Source organism: Phoxinus phoxinus, assembly GCF_949152265.1.
Source record: "Phoxinus phoxinus genome assembly, chromosome: 9".
NCBI lineage: Eukaryota > Metazoa > Chordata > Actinopteri > Cypriniformes > Leuciscidae > Phoxinus > Phoxinus phoxinus.
In genome coordinates this window covers 23,596,459-23,615,687 of record NC_136884.1, presented here as the reverse complement: position 1 = coordinate 23,615,687, position 19,229 = coordinate 23,596,459, and the positions used below count along the sequence as shown (strand labels likewise).

Here is a 19,229-nt window from a genome sequence, read left to right as displayed (position 1 = left end):
TCAAAAATGATAGCCTGCAGAGATTGCGATCCAAATTGTCTGTGTGCTGATTTGCAGCGAAAAGGAGAAGAAAAAAAAAACAGATTATGCAGGAGGAAATGTTTGGAGAGACGCGGGGAGCAAGGATTGCGTTTCTGCAAAGAGAGTTGGGGGTAAATGAATAATTTGTGTTTCTGTTTGATATAATTGTAAATATATCTATTAAAATACTGATATTCTGGATAACTCCTCCCCGAACATCCCGCTGTCCTGTTTCTTGCTCTCTCTCATTGGCTGTAGGTCATCGCCATTGTAGTTTTCAGTCAGAACACTTTCACACAGCAGGATTTTGAATCGCAGACGGGTCCAGATATTTAGCATGCCAAATATCTCACGGGTGTCAGGGACGATTCTCTCAGATCGCGTCTTTGATAATTCACACTGCGTGATTGTGACTTGCGTGAACTAGCACTGATTTGCCTATGATTTCGGGCATTTGTCGGCGATCAATGTATTGAATGTATTGTTTTGGCTTATTCACAAAATCAAGTTTAAGTTAAAAGTAATCTGACTATACATTTTCTTTACACAAAGACTTTACTTAAAACGTTAGACCTACACTACTGTTCAAAAGTTTTAGATCTGTGTTTTTTTTAAAGAAGTTTCTTCTGCTCACCAAGGCTGCATTTATTTGATCCAAAATACAGCAAAAAGAGCGATATTGTGAAATATTTTTACAAATTAAAATAAATGTTTTGTATTTAAATATATTTTAAAATGTATTCCTGTGATCAAAGCTGAATTTCCAGCATCATTACTCAAGTCTACCGTGTTACATGATTCTTCAGAAATCAGTCTAATATGATTTGCTGCTCAAGAAACATTTCTGATTACAATATATTTAAATCTCAGAAAAATGCTGTTCTTTTGAACTTTCTATTCAATAAAGAATCCTAATATATGTTTTAAACATTCATAATAATAATATAATAAATGTTTCTTGAGCATCAAATCAGCATATTAGAATGATTTATGAAGGATCATGACGATTATGATTTTATGATTAATTAATTAATGTAATGATTTGCATCACAGGAATAAATTAATACTGTTTTTGCAGTATTTTGGATCAGTAGACCAAATAATATAAATAGATAAAAAACGTACTCATCCTAAATTGTATCCACGGATCAAGTCGCAATTCAAAATGCAAACGGTCAGTCCCGCTCTCTCCAGAGGAAAATGTGATCTCTTCGTCACTATCCAGGACGAGCTGAAGAGCTTCCTCACCTGTGTAGCGTGCCATCTTCCAAACACGCAGGAAAGTGAACGTTTTCTGATCTCCTTTTAATTTGTTTTAAAAAAGGTGAAGTTGTGATATTCAATAATTTTTAGTTGGTTTCTCTATATCCAGTTTATGTTAAGTCTGCATGTTTGCATTAGTTCCTTATTTATTCTTTTCATGCCTTGGCAATAAAAAAAGTGCGCGATTGCAATAATAAAAAAATTCATCTTTATGCTTGATGTTAATAGCCTAAGCGATTCTTTTTTCTTTTCTTTTTTTGCAATGCAGATGTAGAAATGGTGGAACTTTTTTGCATTGTAATTAAATACAGAACTTGTTGAAGGATGTGTACACAAAAGTTGTTTTGGCAATAAAAGAAAAGACAGCATAATATATTTTTAAACACTCTTCACTTAGTCACTTTATAACATTGGAAATAACATTTAGATGCATGAATCAGGATGTTGTGCCAGATTATATCCTTGTGTGAAGATTACAAGGATGGAATATTACAACATAGAGGCACTAAGAGATATTACTTAGATTACTATGCTTTATTATTCACATATATATATGTATGTATATATATATATATATATATATATATATATATATATATATATGAAAACTTCAAATGCAAAAGCCTCTAATTTCCATCTGAAATGTTCTTCTAAAATGGGCATTTTTATCAAGCTTGTATATATAAGTTCAGTAATTTCACTTTAATGACAATTAATAGGTAATATTCATTGCCATTAAAGTGAAAAAACTGTACATAAACATACAAACTTGGTAAAAATTATCATTCTAGAAGAAATTTTCAGATGGCTCTGAGAGGCTTTTGCATCTGAAGTCTTCATCCATATATATTCAACGTCAATTCTCCACACTCCATCTAAGTAGGTAGTGGAATATGCACAATAAGCTGGTTTACCAACTGCCATAAAACTAAAATAAAAATTAAGATTAAGGACTTTTATTTTGGTCTGGTGGTGTGACGTCATAAGGCTGCGCCGAGACCCCTCGTCTGTTGTGATTCGGCTGAAGAAAGGTTGGTGTTTTTAAGCATTTAAATCGATAAAAGTCAAATTTGCAGCTCTTTCTAACGATCTAAAACGAGTGAATTATTATTTAATGTAATATTGTATTGCTTTATCTTACGTTAATGAACGTTATTTGTGTGAGTAATTCGTATCCACACGAGAAACGTTACCAGAAAAGGTGCTCCTCATTTTGCTTCCTATAATGTTCTCTCGAAATTACGAGGATTCAATGTAATGCTCGCGGACTCACGCACAGAACTGGACAGATGTGGGCTACAGTACTCTCATGAACTGCCTCTCCTCTCGCTTAGATATTGCGCGTTCGCGCTCAACCGGTGTCTTGTGCACTCGCGAATCTCTACGTGCTCTTGCACTAGAAAGCGTCTGAATTAAACTTTGTCAAAAGTTATCAAACAATCAGTATATATTTCTACGACTGACCGATGAAAATGCTACTTGAAATCTTATCGGCTGAGAGTGACCTAAACCTGGAAATCTTTTGAGAATCAACATCTTTGATTTCTTTACTATTTGGAATTTAATAATATTAATAAATGTAGCCTATCTTAGTATGCGCTATATTCAAAGTAGGCTATTTGAAAAACATTTATGGTACTTTAAGTATAACATTGATAATGCAATGCGTTACATTTGGAAAATTGATAGATGAAATGATGTGTATAACAATAATTATAGTATAAATATTATATAAAATAAGAAAAAAATCATTAAATGGATTTATAAGATTGGGGTTGGATAAATAAAAGTGTTTTTAGTTAAGGCCGATATTAAATGTTATAATATTATGTTCTTTCAACATTGATAAATTATTCAAACTTAATTTGAATGCTGTCATGGAGATCGATACACACACACACAATATAATATAATTTAGCTGGTTTAAGCAACGAGGCAGGCAAAATAATTCAAGCCAAAACTGTAGTTGATGTCCACAGTAACTATCTAGCTAATATACATTAAATACTGAACCATGTCAATTTCAACTTGCCTCTGTCTGTGGTTTTTCAGGTGCCAAACCTGTTTCAGATTCTCAAAATATATAAGCCTAATAAGTAAATGTATTTTGTTTTTTAATATTCAAACTCATTTCATTAACTGGACTCCTGTTGTGCAAGCTACTGACTCCAGTTAGCTTTTGTTGAAGTAATTAGTTTATGGATTCACTTACTTTTTCCTCCAGCACTGTGAATGATTAAAATGTGTGTTTAATAAGGACACGAGAAATTAGAATTGTTTGTGTTATCAGCTGAAGCACATTGTGTTTGTATATTGTTGAGACTTTGAGGAGGATAAGATCACATTTTATGGCAAATTACTGCAGAAAACCAGTTCGTTCCAAGGAGTTTACATACTTTTTCTTGCCACTGTTACATATCCAAGTCTCTACTATAGCCTATACGTAGTATTTTTTAAGCTTTATCTACATTATTTATATTACATATTATCTGTAATTATGTTCATCTAAACTAAATGTTTAATAATAATTGTTAATCTAAAATTGCTCATAAATAATGGATTAGGGGTATAATAATTATTTAAGTCATAAAATATCATTGCTAAAAGCAAGACAAGTTTTTTGTATTTAAAAAAAAACCTTTTACTTTGTAGTGACCTTTAATTTGGAGCAAGACTAACAGAGGGAGAGAGATTTCTTACTCGGCACATAACCTGCCCCGGAACAGGTTAGGCATGGTCTAACTCTGATAGTAGTAATAGTCTGCTCTGAAAGCAGCAATACGACACCGAACAAGTGTGTGTTAGAAATCAGAAATGGTGAAAGAACATTGTGCTTGGTATGTTTTTCATCTTCAAACCAAACCTTGGGTCTTCAGCTGACAGCTTAAATCCGTCTGGCCAGTAGATGGAGAGTTGGTGGTCTTTTGTGGCTGTTCGAACGCATTCGACCACATGAGCGTTTACACTACGAAAGCAATACAGTCTAATGCGTTTTGTTCTCCTGATTGGCACAGAATGGAAGGATTGGGTAACGAGAATGGCTTGGCTCGACGGTGGAAGATCGGCCCAAGTCACGTGACTCGAATCCACAAGCCTGGCAATTAGTGATGAAACTCCACATCAAATGAACTAAATAAGGCTTTGCAAAATGATTCAGTGGTTTTGAAGTGCTGATTCATCTCATGCTGACGATGCATTTTGGTAAATGTAGTGTAATATGCAACGAGAACACAAACAATGACAACTTTTATTAACCAGTTGCAAATGTTATGAAATCTACAAATCATTAAATACAACAAAATGTAAAGTGTCTGTATAGCTTTTTATTTTATTTAGTAATTTAGTGCTAGTTTTGAGTTTGTTTTGGCTTATCAGGCAATTTAAAGCCATTCCCTCTAACTGTCTCTCTTACCGGTGCACTGGCAAATAAACTAGGGAGCTAATTGAGACGCACACAGAGATTAAGTTTGGACTTATTTTTCTTTCTGTTAATTATTCTCATCTTAAACAGGACAAACACACAGAAAAACTCCTGGTGAAGCGACTGAGATCCACGTGACACTGTTATAAAGATGGCGTTTATTAAAGAAGAGAGTGAAGACGTGAAGATTGAAGAAACATTCAGAGTGAAACAAGAAGATACTGAGGAACAAACAGGTTAGTTTCATTTCTAAAGCAGAACTCAGTCAATGTTCCTCAATCAATTTCCAGCTCTACAGAAATGAATATGTTTGGACGAAAGTATGTGTGTCCTAATTAAAGTGGTTTTATTTGACATGGAGTGGGTCGCTCAAAGCTGGGCATTACACATTAAATTAGGAAAAATAATATGAATGTAGCCTAAAAAATAATTAACACAATACCAAAAGTCAAGGAAATTCTGTTCATTTGGCAGCCATATTTGCCACACCTTCGCCTATATCGGGCATCCAAGACTAAGTCCTATTTACTTGAATAGGGGAATCCTGAAATCTCAAACTGCTCGCCAAAACTCACAATTAAATAACATATTTCAAATCAGCAACAAAATTTGACATGAACTGTCAATGTTTCTTATGCTCAAAGAGTTTAAAAAAGCGTATTTTTCAGGCTGGACCAGCCAATGCACCTGTGCAGTCCTAAAAATGAGCTTATAAAAATTTACTGTATCAATTTATTTGAATCTAGCCTTCATAATTATTAATAATTTTTATTTGCTGTCGCAAAATATGTACGTTAGTGTGATAAACACGGAGCCGGTTTGGTGATTGTTACCTGCTGAAGCAAAATTGCCGTGATGTGGATGGCATTCAATAGAATCTGTCTGCAGCCTGCAAGACTTTTTTTTTTTTTTTTTTAACTTAAAGTGGGTTTAACTTGAAGCAGCGCTGCACAGACCGGTCGGCGTATGACATCAAAGTATCGCGAGAGCGATAAGAGAACAGACAGCATGCTTTCGAATCGCTTTCGAACAAGCTTAACATAAACTGAACACTAGAGATGATTAAACTGACTCTTGCTGTTCAAGAACCGAAATGCTTGTTTTGGTAATTGGTATACAGTAAAGCAAGCTGCAATCTGCATTAGTGCAAGGGTACTGATAATGTATTGCAAGAAACCATATTGCTATATATTGTTTTATCAATTATTTGTCCCACCTCAAGTAGAGTGTGGAGCAAGCACTAATATATCCTTTTTGGAATTTTAAATAAATAATTTTAAACATCTTTTGATGTCTTATTGTATGCCTAATTTGCTGCTGATAAATTTTTTTTGACTGATATAATCAGCACTAATGAACGGCTAAATGCACCGCTGACAAACAAATCTTATGATACTTTTGAGATTAATGAACAAGCATAACAAAATCTTTTAATTGAAAGGCAACAAAATGAGGCTTTATGCAAACCCAATCTAATATGTTCTGGCACTAATATTGTCTGTTCTGGGCTACTGCTGCAGCATTACATCCAATAGAATCTCAGATAGTGCCCCCAGCCACATAAAAACAGAATCTAATCCTTGTAGTTTTCCCCTCGGTCCGCATCCACTGTAGGCTTCACAGTCTTTGTAGAGAGAATTGCATCGAATGCAACATGAGATTAGAGACGGAGTTCTGTATGCTCCTGAAAATGTGTTCCAGTTTACCACACCTGTTGACCAAAGAAGAGACGGATTCATGTGTAAAACGTGTTCATTCATTTATTTATATTTATATATATATATATATATATATATATATATTAGGGCTGTCAAAAGATTAATCGTGATTAATCGCATCCAAAATAAAAGTTTGTGTTTACATAATATGTGTGTGTACTGTGTATAATTATTATGTATAAATACACACACATTCATGTATATATTTAAGACATAATTGCATTTATATACTGTATATACATTTATATAATTTATATTATATATAAATATTTTATATATAAATATAACCAATTTTTCTTAAATATATACATGATTGTGTTTTTTTTTATTTATCTAAATAATTATACACAGTACACACACATATATTATGTAAACACAAACTTTTATTTTGGATGCGATTAATCATGATTAATCTTTTGACAGCCCTAATATATATATATATATAATATATATATTTATTAGGGCTGTCAAACGATTCAAATATTTAATCACGATTAATCGCATGAATGTCATAGTTAACTCGCGATTAATCACACATTTTTATCTATTCAAATGGCGCTTTTCCATTACCAGTACCAGCTCAGCTCGACTCGGCTCGCTTTTCGCTCCGTTTTCCATTGCAGATAGTACCTCCACAATAGGACCTGGTCGTCATAGCGACGCGACACACACCCGCTACCCATACACACACAGGACAATGGAGGAAATCGAGTGTATGTTTTACATAATATAGTAATGGGTATATCACGCAATCTCTGGTCAAACTATTTAAAAATGCCGGGGTTATTCAGGATTCTCCGTCTGGCGCATGCAATGATGGCGCAGTGAATAGTGACGACACTATACAACTTTTACACAGTGGAAAACCAAACAAAGGCGAGGCGAGCCAAGGCGAGCTGGTACTGTGCAGTGGAAAAGCGCCATAAATGTCGGATTTCTTTGTCCCATTAATGCTCTTATCAACATGGAAAAGTGGATCAGCTGGCTTTGTGCAAATGTTTTTTATTGAAAACAACATTGGCATCTGTGTTCAATTTTTCACACTAACATTCTCACTTGGAGCAAATAATCTCTCACACAATGTAACACTGTCCATCAATAAAAGGGTGAAAGAAATACTGATGAGGTAACGTTACTGATATTGACGAGTGAGCGTAGAAACGCATCAGCTGTGTGTGTGCTTGACCATCAAGTGGTATTTCAGACTGGACGTGCTGCGATGATAGCTCAGTTCAGAACGACACAACACACAGATCACTTTGGTCTTGTCAATTGAACCATTCGGCAACTTTTTAAAAGTAAACTTTCCATTCAGAATCTTGTTGGCATCCATTTCGGCGTCTCGCGCTCATCATTCATCCACTCAAAACGTAACGTTAAAGGGGGTCGCACACCGGACGAGAAGCGCAGCGCCTCGTATTTAAAATTTTAACACATTGTCTATGAGTGTACACACACACCGGCTTTTTTGCTTGCCATAAACTGAGAAAGTTTGAACTTCACCCAATCTTGGAGAGTCAGCTTTGAGAAGCGTGATGTTGCTGGCTCAGGCTCTGAGATCACAGCATGCACATCTTTTCTGTAGTAGAAAATTAAATCTACAGTTTGTGGCCACATGAAGAGGTTTTTGTTTCCAGATTGTATCATGCAATTGACCTGCACTTCTTCTCCCACAACCTCAAGCACTTGGCCAACATAAGGCTTTTCATCATAAATGACAATAAACAAACTTGCCACAAAGATCTAGATTTTCTTGTTCCCTAGGTGGTTGAGGAGGAGAGCTTGGGGGATTCTCAGTGTTGCACACAGTGCATCTCACTCTCAGGTCTACTGTTACGCGCTTGTAACAAGGGCATGGACTCCTGTCTGTTTTCCTACAGAAGCATGACACAGTCCTGTGAGTGATCTGTGAAGGCTGGGTAGACCAAACCTGGTGTATTTTAAAGGTGCCCTTCACAGCCTCCAAGTTGTCAGGAATAGGCCCTATGCACAGCTGCACTACTTCCTGAACTTGTGCAGGCTCCTTTGTTTCCTGTCTGCCAGGATTGGCCAAACTGATTAATCCAGGTGTGTCTGATTATTGTTATTGGTCAGACACACCTGGATTAATCAGTTTGGCCAATCCTGGCAGACAGGAAACAAAGGAGCCTGCACAAGTTCAGGAAGTAGTGCAGCTGTCCATACGGCCTATTAGCTCATCACACTTTTCAATGCTTTCTCTGTTTACCCAATAGTGTGTGATGCTTGAGCCTAATCTTGTGTTCAGCATCTCATAGAGTTGCTGTGGTGTCTGAAGTTCACCACCTCTTGGGACAAAGCGATCTGCTTCTCTTTTTATTGCCCCACCAATCCCATCTGGGGCCCCTTTCCCATGAGACTTTTCTGAATAATTCCAGGTCACCTTAGTGAACCCAGAAAGGAAAGGGACAGTACTGAGGAGGTAGAAGTTGTTTTTATTCCGGTACTGTGTAACCGGACCATCACTCTGAATGTGGAGGGTTGTGATCTGTGGGAAGGTTTCACGAAGCTCTCCTAAGATGGGCTCTAGATGTGCCCACACCGCCCGCTCGTCATGGCGCAGGCTGTCAGAGAGTGTTGCATAGGACTTTGTTCCATGCACAGTGTACAGGACTGCTGTGTGGATGGTCGCTTGCTGTCTGCTACCTCCAAAGTGAAATGCCTGAACCTCTGTGTTCAGCTTACATCAGGGATGTTCAACTTCGGTCCTGGAGGGCCACTGTCCTACAGAGTTTAGCTTCAACCCTGACAAAAACTCTTTTCTAGTAATCCTGAAAACATTGATTAGCTTGTTCAGGTGTGTTTAATTAGGGTTGGAGCTAAACTCTGCAGGACAGTGGCCCTCCAGGACTGAAGTTGCCCATCCCTGGCTTACATGCATAATTCTCTGAGAAGTCAACATGAAAAACAGCTTCACACCCTGTGATGTTTTGTTTAAGGTAGCGGAACTGCTCTGCCTGGTGCAGCCATTTAAACTGATGTATCGCCAAGGACTCTAACTTCTGAGAGAAAAGCTCCATCAAGTCCTTGATGGTTCCACTATAGATCTGTTTCACCATGTTGCCAAACATTCTCTCTCCATTTGTGGAAGTTACCCTCTTCCACTGCTCCCAGGTGACTTCTGAGCTGCTCTCTGTCTCAGGGAATTCTACCTCCTCAAAGCAGCACTTGGCACAAACACGGTCCATACAGTCCTTTTTTTTTGGATCACACACTATCATAACCAGCAGCTGAGAAATGCTTTTTGTTTTCAACAGCCCTCTGCTGTAGAGCTTGTTGGCCAGCAGGTGGACATTTTCGTGGTCCATGCATGCACATGTGTCCCGATCCTTGGCTTTTGGCTCAGTGACATAGAAGGGGCGTGCGTCTTCTAGCAAAACTGCCTGTAAGATAGGTGGAGGCTCTTCTTCATTTCACTATTGTACAGCCCATGGAGCTCTGTGAGTGGCTTTGTGAGAATTCTTCGCTGTTCTTTTATTTTGTTTTTTGTGATGGTATCTTTTTTCCCTGGTAAAAGTCGACTATTCTCATCGCTAGTCAGAAAACTAATAACAACCAGCTTTCTCTCTTTTGCCAGTTTCTTCCCCCCTTTTGGCTTGAGCCTCTCACTGTGGTTTAACCGTTCTTTTGCCCTCGTCTCACCTTTTCTGGCCCTTTTCTTTTCTCATCTTTGCAAGTTGTTTCCTCAGATTTATGTTTAGCTTTCTTAATTCATGCTTCTCAGCCTGCAGTCGTTTACAACGTTTCTCTATCTTTTCTCTCTGGTGTGGAGGACATCTGTGGATGGAAATCCTCATTTTGAGGTGGAGCATCCACCACCACACACCCCCCTGGACTCTCTTGCTGCCCCTCCACTCCTTCTACATCTGCTGGATCTGGAAGAGTGTTCTCTATGGATTGAGGTGTCAGGTCCAACATTGCCTTCTCCATCTTTCTTCTCTCCCTGTATCCTCTGGATGCAGCCTTCCACTTGTTTCTCAGATTATTCCTCTCCCTCTCTGATAACTCATCTGACTTCACATTTGGATTCTTCCCCTCATGCTTTCTTTTTTGGTAGCTGAAACAATAGTGTACAGAGTTGTTCATCAACAACAAGATGATCATTCTACAACATTCTACATTACAATCTGCTCTTTCCTCCTTATCCTGAACCTACTCTCTTTAGAGAACAGCTGTTTCGGTGACCAATGTTTAAAGGGGTCATGACATGTTTTTTTATTTTATTATTATGTTCCCTTAGGTGCAATTATAGTATTACTATAGTTTTTTTTACAAAAAAACTTTTAAAATGTAGTGATTTATGACCTTTTCCCACCCCGTTTCTCATCCTCTGATTCAAACAGTCTGTTTTGGGGGTGTTTCCCCTTTAAGAGTTCAGTGTTAACGCCCACTGTTATGATTGGCTAACGTCAGTGCCTATGCATCCATTATTAACGCCCCAGCCAGAACATTTGTGGATTCAGCGTATTTAAAAAGTAGTTTAAAGTTTTAAATACATTACTTACAGTTTGTGTCGTCGTTGTTGAGCCCAGAATAGTCGGCACGGACTTATCTTTGAGCAACAGTTTTCTGGCAAAGCCAGCATCATTTTGGGATTTGTTCTCAAAACAGTCATCCTTCAAATGTATAGAACAAACGCTTAAATTAACACTGCCGTGACTGGGACGTCCTCAAAAAATAAAGTGCATCCATTTTTCCCTGACGACTGGATCTTTCGCAGCGTATTCAAAGATGTTGTTTGTCCACAGCCAGGAACATCACATCTGCGTGGCATCGTAATTTCCCTGTACACAGACCCACTCGCTGTCCATCGACTGAACACTTGTGAGGCGCGCAGCGCGCGGGGCGCGACAACGATACGAAATGAGCGTAGTTGTCTTGCGCTGGAGGTGGTCATATGCAAACGCTGGTACGTCACTTCGTACCGTGACGTCACTTCTTACCATGGATCCAGAACGAGCTGTATTTAGAGCTTGATTAAATAAATGATTCGTTTATAATGGGGAGGACGTCTTAAGCTATGAAACTTGCAGGACGTTTTAATGGTACAAAGACCTCTTATATACCAAAAGATCAAGGCAAATTTGGTTTCTCATTTCATGACCCCTTTAATAGCTCATTGTAGCATACAGTCTAAACTGTTTATTTGATCTACCCTGGTCTCCTACTTTCTGTAGCTCTAGTGACTCTAGCTCACTGCTACTGAAGCTCTTTTTTCTTTACCTCTCTCTTTTCCTTGCAAGATACTCTGCTCTTGCTGCAGGGTCGGAGTTGACTTTCCGTCTATAACGAGCAGTCTTCTCTTTGCTTGTTAATCGTGCCATCTAGGAAATAGGTTAAAAAGGTTAAAACTTGTTTTAAATTACTAATACATGTATAGTCACATAAATAGAATGTCATTGTGTAGTTTTTTTGTTACATTTTTCCTGTAGGGATTGTACTACAACAAAAAATTAATGTTTATCCCTATAAAAGGAATGGAAAATGGCTGAATTAAAAAATATATATAATATACAAATAATTAAAATATACAAATAATTATGCTTAAACAATTACAAATAATTATGCTTAAACAATTAACTCTACAAATTTACAAAATTAAAACTACAAATATAGGACATATATCTATCATTTAAAACACTCAGCAGTGGTCGCCCCACATGATACTCGGTCGCCCCATATGATGTTTTCAAGTTCACTCAAGTATAACAGGCTAACAGTTAGCCTCAGAAACCAAACTAGCTTATTCTAGTGACAAAGCACTATCAAATTTATCATCAAAATATAGATTTGGGGGATTTTTTTTATTTATAATTCACAGTTTTGGGGTGGTCGCCCCACATGATGACCAAAAGTGACTACGACATTACAGCAGTTAAAAAACAGCTTTTTCTTACTATATGAGAGACTACGACATTACAGCAGTTAAAACACAGCTTTTTCTTACTATATAAGAGAGACTGATTTACCTTACAGTTGTTTCCAGGGGGTCTTAACTTGTGTCTGGCTGATGAAATATCCCATCCTTGAGATGTTTTTCAAAATAAAGGTCCCAAAATTGTGGTTTGTTGGTCGCCTTGGATGATATGGATAGAATCAACTTAATTCGGACAACATTTGTTTGTATATCATGATAGAAATATATGTGCAAATGCTTTATAGTTTTGTCAATGGATGTAAAACATGTTTGAAATTATGCCAACTAGGAAAAGGGATATATTTAAGTTGATTTAAACTGTTTTTAAACCAGTTGTCCTAACAAAAGTCAAGGCTGGACGGTCGCCCCATATGATGTTTTGGCACTTCGGATAGCAGAAAAATAATGAAGGGGGAGTTGCAAAAGCATGTGAAAAAAACTACAAAGTTTGCTAGGCGTTAATCTCGCGATAAAAAAATTGACGCCGTTAAAATGGGTTTGCGTTAACGCCGTTGATAACGGACAGCCCTAATATATATATATATATATATTTATATATATATATATATATATATATATATGAAATGTTCTGCCGCGCAAACTTTCAAACGCGCATCAGTGGGCTCCGACTCTGAACCTATGCTCTGTCTGAACTTTCTCTGAACTTCTCACACGCAGGTGCAAGGGTTTCAGCGAATCAACGATCAGAGAATACTGCAGTGAGAACGTTGTAGGGAGATGTTACAGCTGAATTCACCGTAAATTTTCACAAAATTTAAAAAAATTTCCTTTAAAAAAATCTATTTTGCACAAGTTACACAAAATACTTCCTCTCAGCGCCTTTTGGACAAAAATGTCTCCATTGAAACCCATTAAAACTGAATGTTTTAATGTCAGGGCCGTTTAACTATAAAATGATGCAATCTTTGTTAAGAGGCTTTCATTCTGTTGGCAAGGCTTAAAATTTTTTACTATTTTTTTTAATCGGATGGTGCCATTTTTTCAGGTTTGGCCTATAAAGAAAATACTCGCTTTATTCCTGTTTTCTGCTTCGGCATATTATAGAGCCAATTGGATAAATTATGCAACAATAATTGTGTGATTGTGTTGGTATGGATGTCAGAGTGTGGTTGGTATGTGCGTTATAAAAAAAGATGTGTGTTTCTAATATTGAAAGAGAAACTCAACTGCAAATCACAAATACAATTACTGTATTCACCAGTGGAGTTTTGCTGGCATCCAATAGGGAAAATCTGTTACTGCGCCCAAACAAGATCTTACCAAAAGCTCATTTTTTGAGATATCAACCTCAAATTTGGATCACAACTTGTTTAGAGATATGGCTTTGATTTTCTTGCCGTTTTAGAGTTCAACTTGTTTCATAAAATATATATTTTATATAAAAATGTTCATAAATAATTTTCATAAACTTAAACCAATATAAAAAAAAATTGGATGTACTTATATATATATATTTTTTACTTCAGCAATAATCTACCAAGGGTCTTCTTTAAAATGATACCAAATGTAAGCCTGTGCTCCCAAGCTTCAAATTTTTATGACAGTTTTTTTGACAGTTTTTATGTAGCTATGTGTAACTTTTTTTAATTGATGCACAAGGGTTAAACACTCTAGATGCTGATTTTTTTAAACCAACTTGAGCTTATTTATCGCAACTTTTTTAAGTTGGAAGAAGGCTGTTCTACAAATGTAAGAAATCAGAAGAACACAACATTTCTTAACTTTAGAAAACTAAATAACAGTAAATCGATCAGGATATAGAATCTTTTTTGCAGAGGTTTTGATCCAATAACTAATGATTGTGTTTTGCCAGAATTTAATAGAAGTTAATTTGTGTGTTTACACTTTATTTTGATGGTCCCCTTTGAACATTCTGTTGACTAAGGCCACATTTACACATAGCCGGGTATTTAGAGAAACGAATATTTCTCCCCCTCCGTTTTCAATAATAACATCGTGCACACAACCCGCATAAATACGCCGTCGAGCGCCTTTATAACTATGCTAAACCTATGGGCGGCAGTGTAGGGAGAAGGATAAAGCCATGCAAGCCAATCAGAATCCTCAGAATCGACAAGAGAGAACCTAAAACCCCGTTTCTCCCAGTTGACACGACAACATATAACCGGCGTTTTCAGAAATCTCCACTTTGGCCGGAGTTTTTAGAAATAATCGTTTTCTGGGATAAAAACGGCGTTTTCGTGTAAATGACAGGCCAAAACGCAGAGAAATATCTGCGTTTTCCCATCGTGTAAACGGGGCCTAAGTAACGTTGCACCTATGTGTCCACCAACTCTCATTAGAGTATTAGTAGACTGCTTAATATGCTAACCCTTTATTTTGATGGTCCCTCAAACATTTGACTGACTGTAAGTAACTTTGTAAGTACATGTCAAGTTATTGTATCTGTATTAATACTCAAGAGTTTGTAGACCTGTAGGTGCATCTTTTCCTATAGTCAACAGAATGTGTAAAAGAGACCATCAAAATGTAACTGTTTTTTTAAAGGGTTTGATTGAAGTTTTTGGACATGTCCTAAATAAAGCAAATATTTGACTATTGACGAGGCGTTTCTCTGCACCTCTTTCAGTGTCTTAGTAGTTATGGGATCTAACATACACGTTTTTGGTTTTGATGCTTTTTTGTTGACTTTGATGCCTTGCATGTCTAAATGTTTGTTGCTTTGTGCCATTAAACTGGGGTTAACTTTTAGGTCTCTTTTTCACTCAGACCTGATGCCACTGAAAGAGGAGCGTGAAGACCTGAATGAAAAAGAAGAGAAAGACCTGTACCAGAAACATCATGCTTTAACTCGAGAAAAAGCATTTAGTTGCTCACAGACTGACAAGACTTCCTCACGACAAACAGCTCTGAAGACAGTAACTGGAAGTTATTTCACCTGCTTTCAGTGTGGAAAGAGTTTTGCGCAAAAAGGAAACCTTAAGAAACACATGAGAATTCACAGTGGAGAGAAGCCTTATACCTGCAGACTGTGTGGTAAGAGTTTCACAGCATCACTAAACCTTAAGTATCACATGAACAGTCACAGTGGAGAAAAACCATTCAAATGTGATCAGTGTGGAAAGAGATTCACACGTAAAGTACACTATAAAAACCACATGAAGATTCACTCGAGAGAGAACTGTTTTGCATGTCATCAGTGTGGAAAGAGATTCCCTGAAAAAGGAAACCTTAAAATCCACATGAGACTTCACACTGGAGAGCAGCCTTACACATGCACTCAGTGTGGAAAGAGTTTCACATATAAAAAATCCCTTGATGCCCACATGAGAAATCACACTGGAGAGAACCCTTTCACCTGCCAACTGTGTGGAAAGAGCTTCACTCAAAAAGGAAACCTTAAAATACACATGGAAATACACACTGGAGTGAGCTCTTATGCCTGCCAACAGTGTGGAAAGAGCTTCACTCAAAAAGGAACCCTTAACAGGCACATGCGAGTTCACACTGGAGAGAGCTCTTTCACTTGCCAACAGTGTGGAAAGAGCTTCACTCAAAAAGGAAACCTTAAAATCCACATGAGACTTCACACTGGAGCGAGTTCTTACACCTGCCAACAGTGTGGAAAGAGTTTCACTCAAAAAGGAAACCTTAAAATCCACATGGGAATACACACTGGAGAGAACTCTTTCACCTGCCAACAGTGTGGAAAGAGCTTCACTCAAAAAGGAAACCTTAAACTCCACATGAGACTTCACACTGGAGAGAAGCTTTACACATGCCCTCAGTGTGGAAAGAGTTTCACATATAAAAAATCCCTTGATTCCCACATGAGAAATCACACTGGAGAGAAGCCTTTCACCTGCCAACTGTGTGGAAAGAGCTTCTCTCAAAAATGTAACCTTAAAATCCACATGGGAATTCACACTGGAGATAACTCTTTCACCTGCCATCAGTGTGGAAAGACCTTCACTCAAAAAGGAACCCTTAACAGGCACTTGAGTATTCACACGGGAGAGAGCTCTTTCACCTGTCAACAGTGTGGAAAGAGTTTCAATCAAAAAGGAAACCTTAAAACACATGAGAATTCACACCGTAGAGAAGCATTATACCTGCATAATTTTCCTGTTATCACTGCAAAGCTGCTTTGAAACAATCTGTATTGTATAAATTGCTATATAAATAAAGGTGATTTCACGGTGGAAAAAGTTTCACTGCACAACTAAAATGTGTGTATCAAATGAACAGTCACTGATAAAAAGCTGTTTTGTACTCTTACAATATTGGTAGTACTTGCAAATGAAAAATGTTTAGCCGTTCTCCGTATTGCCTGAACCGAGAAATACACATTTATTTGTCAACAAATGTCTGGGCTTTTGTGAAAACTGTAGATTATACTTCCACATTATTTTATCCCCACCCAAGGACAGTCAAACCAACAGAAGGTTATAAACCTACCTATAAAAGGTATAAACCAACCCATAAATAACTGTTTTATGTCTACTCTTTAAACATAATTTTTATGGTAAAAATGGAACACTATGACAACAGCTTTCTTACCTGTACGTGACAGCATTTTGCTTCGTGGGGAACTAACAGAAGGGCAGTTTCTTTCTGTTTGGCCTAAAACTGTTGGTGGTCATCTTGTTTGAATTGTTGACTGCAAACACAGAGTTTTTCAGATTTTCCATCGTAGCATCCTCTCCATATATACGATTCTTTGCAGCCTTTTGCCATTGCCTACAACGTGGTTGGTTGCTACAACCGAAAGAAACTCACTTACGCTATACGTTTACTCTTTGAATTCTTGCACCCAGGAAGAAAAAAGTTATGACTACGCATTTGCTAAGAAGCATTTCCTACTAAAGCAAGGTGCTATTTGACTCTGGTTAAGCGCATCCATAGCAGACTGCTGGGAGTTGCCTTGGGCGGCAACATTGCAGTATAGGTATTGAAGTTTTCACACCTATTTGGCAAAGCCTTTTCCCCCGTTTTCTCTAGTCATGTAGCAATTATTTAAAAAAAATGTGGCAGGTGTAGTGGAAAATTTCTTTCTTAGCATTTCTTTCTGTTTTGTACTTTATATGATTTGTATGGAGTCTGCTTAGCTTATGTGGAAATTTACTGGCAGGCTCTAATAAGAAGTTACAACAACTTGTTTTTGTGGCTATGGACACAGCTGCACATCCTTGAAACTATCTTTTCCAGGAGCTAGACTTGAGATTTTGAACTCTTGAGTACTTTTCCATTTCTTAATATGGTAATGTGTGTGCGTATATAAAAACACCCCGCACTAGGCGAGGTTGTCTTTTCACGGCAGAAATCTCTGATGTCTGTGTGTGAATGGCCTTCTTGCAAGAATAAAACTCAAGAAAGACACGGTTTGGTCTACCTGGTTTATTGCATACTCACCACAAATAACTGAATATTAATTTTTCCATAACAAATGGTGTCAGAAGTGAGCGAGGCTAGAAAGCTCTTGGCTGTTCTAGAAAGGAGACTGATCCAATGCAGCAAAGATATTTAACGGCTAAAGTCCCTAGTATAGCCTATTGGCTATGATATTTTCACAGAGCAAAGTCTTCTCTATGAAATGCAATGCAAGAGATTGCACGGTATGATTGAATGTGTTATTATTATTATCATTTTAATAAACGTGTTTGGCCTTGCATTTTTTAAATAATCAAAACTACTGTGTCCAACTTAGTTGGTTATCAAATGATCAGACTGAATGACGATGATGAATTTCCTGATTTATATCCAAGACCTCCGTGGGTGCCAGAAAGGCCTCACGAGGGAAATCTAGTTAAAGTTACTCAGAGAATGATGAAAAGTAAAGAGGATTAAAAACAGGGGTTACCTGTGTTATGAGGTGATGTACGAGGAGAGGGGACTTTTTGAAGGGTTCAATTGTTAAAGCTTGCTAAAACACTAGAGATGTCTGTTTCACTTATTATTAAGAAAATATTTTAACAAAGTCTGAAGTACGTCTTATGTGCACATTACTAACAGTAAAGGGTAAATAACTAAAATTATAAGTGTGTTAATGAAATCAAAACACAGGGAAACAATCTTGTCAGGCTCTGAGAGAGTGATTAAGTCAGGTTATTTTAAAGAGGTCTAAATTATATGATAAACTGTCAGTCAGTGTTACTAGATATTTATAAATAGTTTTACCATGTAACTAATTTTATAATCAGTATTTGAAAGAGGAAAAATAATTTAACAACTTTTTAGATGGATAGATCAATAGAGGTGTATAGAAAACATCTAATTGCTGTAAGAATGTTAGAACATATGTTGGATTGAAGTGAATAATTCCAGATGGTCAAGACGGTGCAGAGATAGAGAAGATTTTTAAGGGTAAAAATAATAATAATAATAATAATTTGATTTTCTACACCGTTTATCTTTTTTGGACAATGAAGAATGCAAGGCAGGTTGAGCTATAACTACAGACTGAGATGTCTTTGGTCAATAAAATGTGAGTTGGCAAACCACAAACCAGCTAACATCTATACAGAATTCCGTTGTTCCTATGGTATGTTGTGCATGACCTAAGAGGAGATTGGCAGCAGAGAGGTTCTCACAAACACATGTGAGACTGAAGAAAGAACATCTGAGTTACGTATGTAACCCTCGTTCCCTGAAGGAGGTAACCGAGACGCAATCAATCAGTGATCAATGAGTAGGAATCTTGCTAGAGAGGCCAATCTACTTTGAGTGTAACAAAACGGTTATTGCATCAGCTGCTCCACCTCGCAGCGCGTGTATACAATGAGCAAGCAGGTGCATCGCATCTCCAGGTTTTCGCTGAGAAGCCTAGCCGGTGACCCGGCCACCCAGCAGGGTACAAAGCAGGGAATGAGGGTTATATACGTTACAGAGA

At 37.3% G+C, this 19,229-nt stretch overlaps 2 protein-coding genes across 4 annotated transcripts; one reads left to right on the top strand and one right to left on the bottom strand.

Moving 5' to 3' along the window:
- The first annotated feature begins 2,247 nt into the window (after positions 1–2,247).
- Positions 2,248–17,722, top strand: LOC307003983 (uncharacterized protein). 2 transcript variants are annotated; one of them, XM_079622919.1, is made up of 3 exons: positions 2,248–2,315; positions 4,796–4,941; positions 15,110–17,722. In XM_079622919.1, the coding sequence occupies exons 2-3, from the start codon at positions 4,857–4,859 to the stop codon at positions 16,489–16,491; spliced, it is 1,467 nt and encodes a 488-aa protein (XP_079479045.1). In that variant the 5' UTR covers positions 2,248–2,315; positions 4,796–4,856; the 3' UTR covers positions 16,492–17,722. The 2 variants fall into 2 exon arrangements, with proteins under 2 accessions (XP_079479045.1, XP_079479046.1); XM_079622920.1 differs by lacking the exon at positions 2,248–2,315 and adding an exon at positions 3,855–4,485 and having other exon boundaries at positions 15,110–17,716.
- Positions 9,400–12,707, bottom strand: LOC307003985 (uncharacterized protein). 2 transcript variants are annotated; one of them, XM_079622926.1, is made up of 3 exons: positions 12,411–12,707; positions 11,665–11,765; positions 9,400–10,498 (listed from the first exon to the last, which is right to left on the bottom strand). In XM_079622926.1, the coding sequence occupies exons 2-3, from the start codon at positions 11,763–11,765 to the stop codon at positions 10,177–10,179; spliced, it is 423 nt and encodes a 140-aa protein (XP_079479052.1). In that variant the 5' UTR covers positions 12,411–12,707; the 3' UTR covers positions 9,400–10,176. The 2 variants fall into 2 exon arrangements, with proteins under 2 accessions (XP_079479052.1, XP_079479051.1); XM_079622925.1 differs by lacking the exon at positions 12,411–12,707 and having other exon boundaries at positions 11,665–11,790.
- Positions 17,723–19,229: the final 1,507 nt, after the last annotated feature.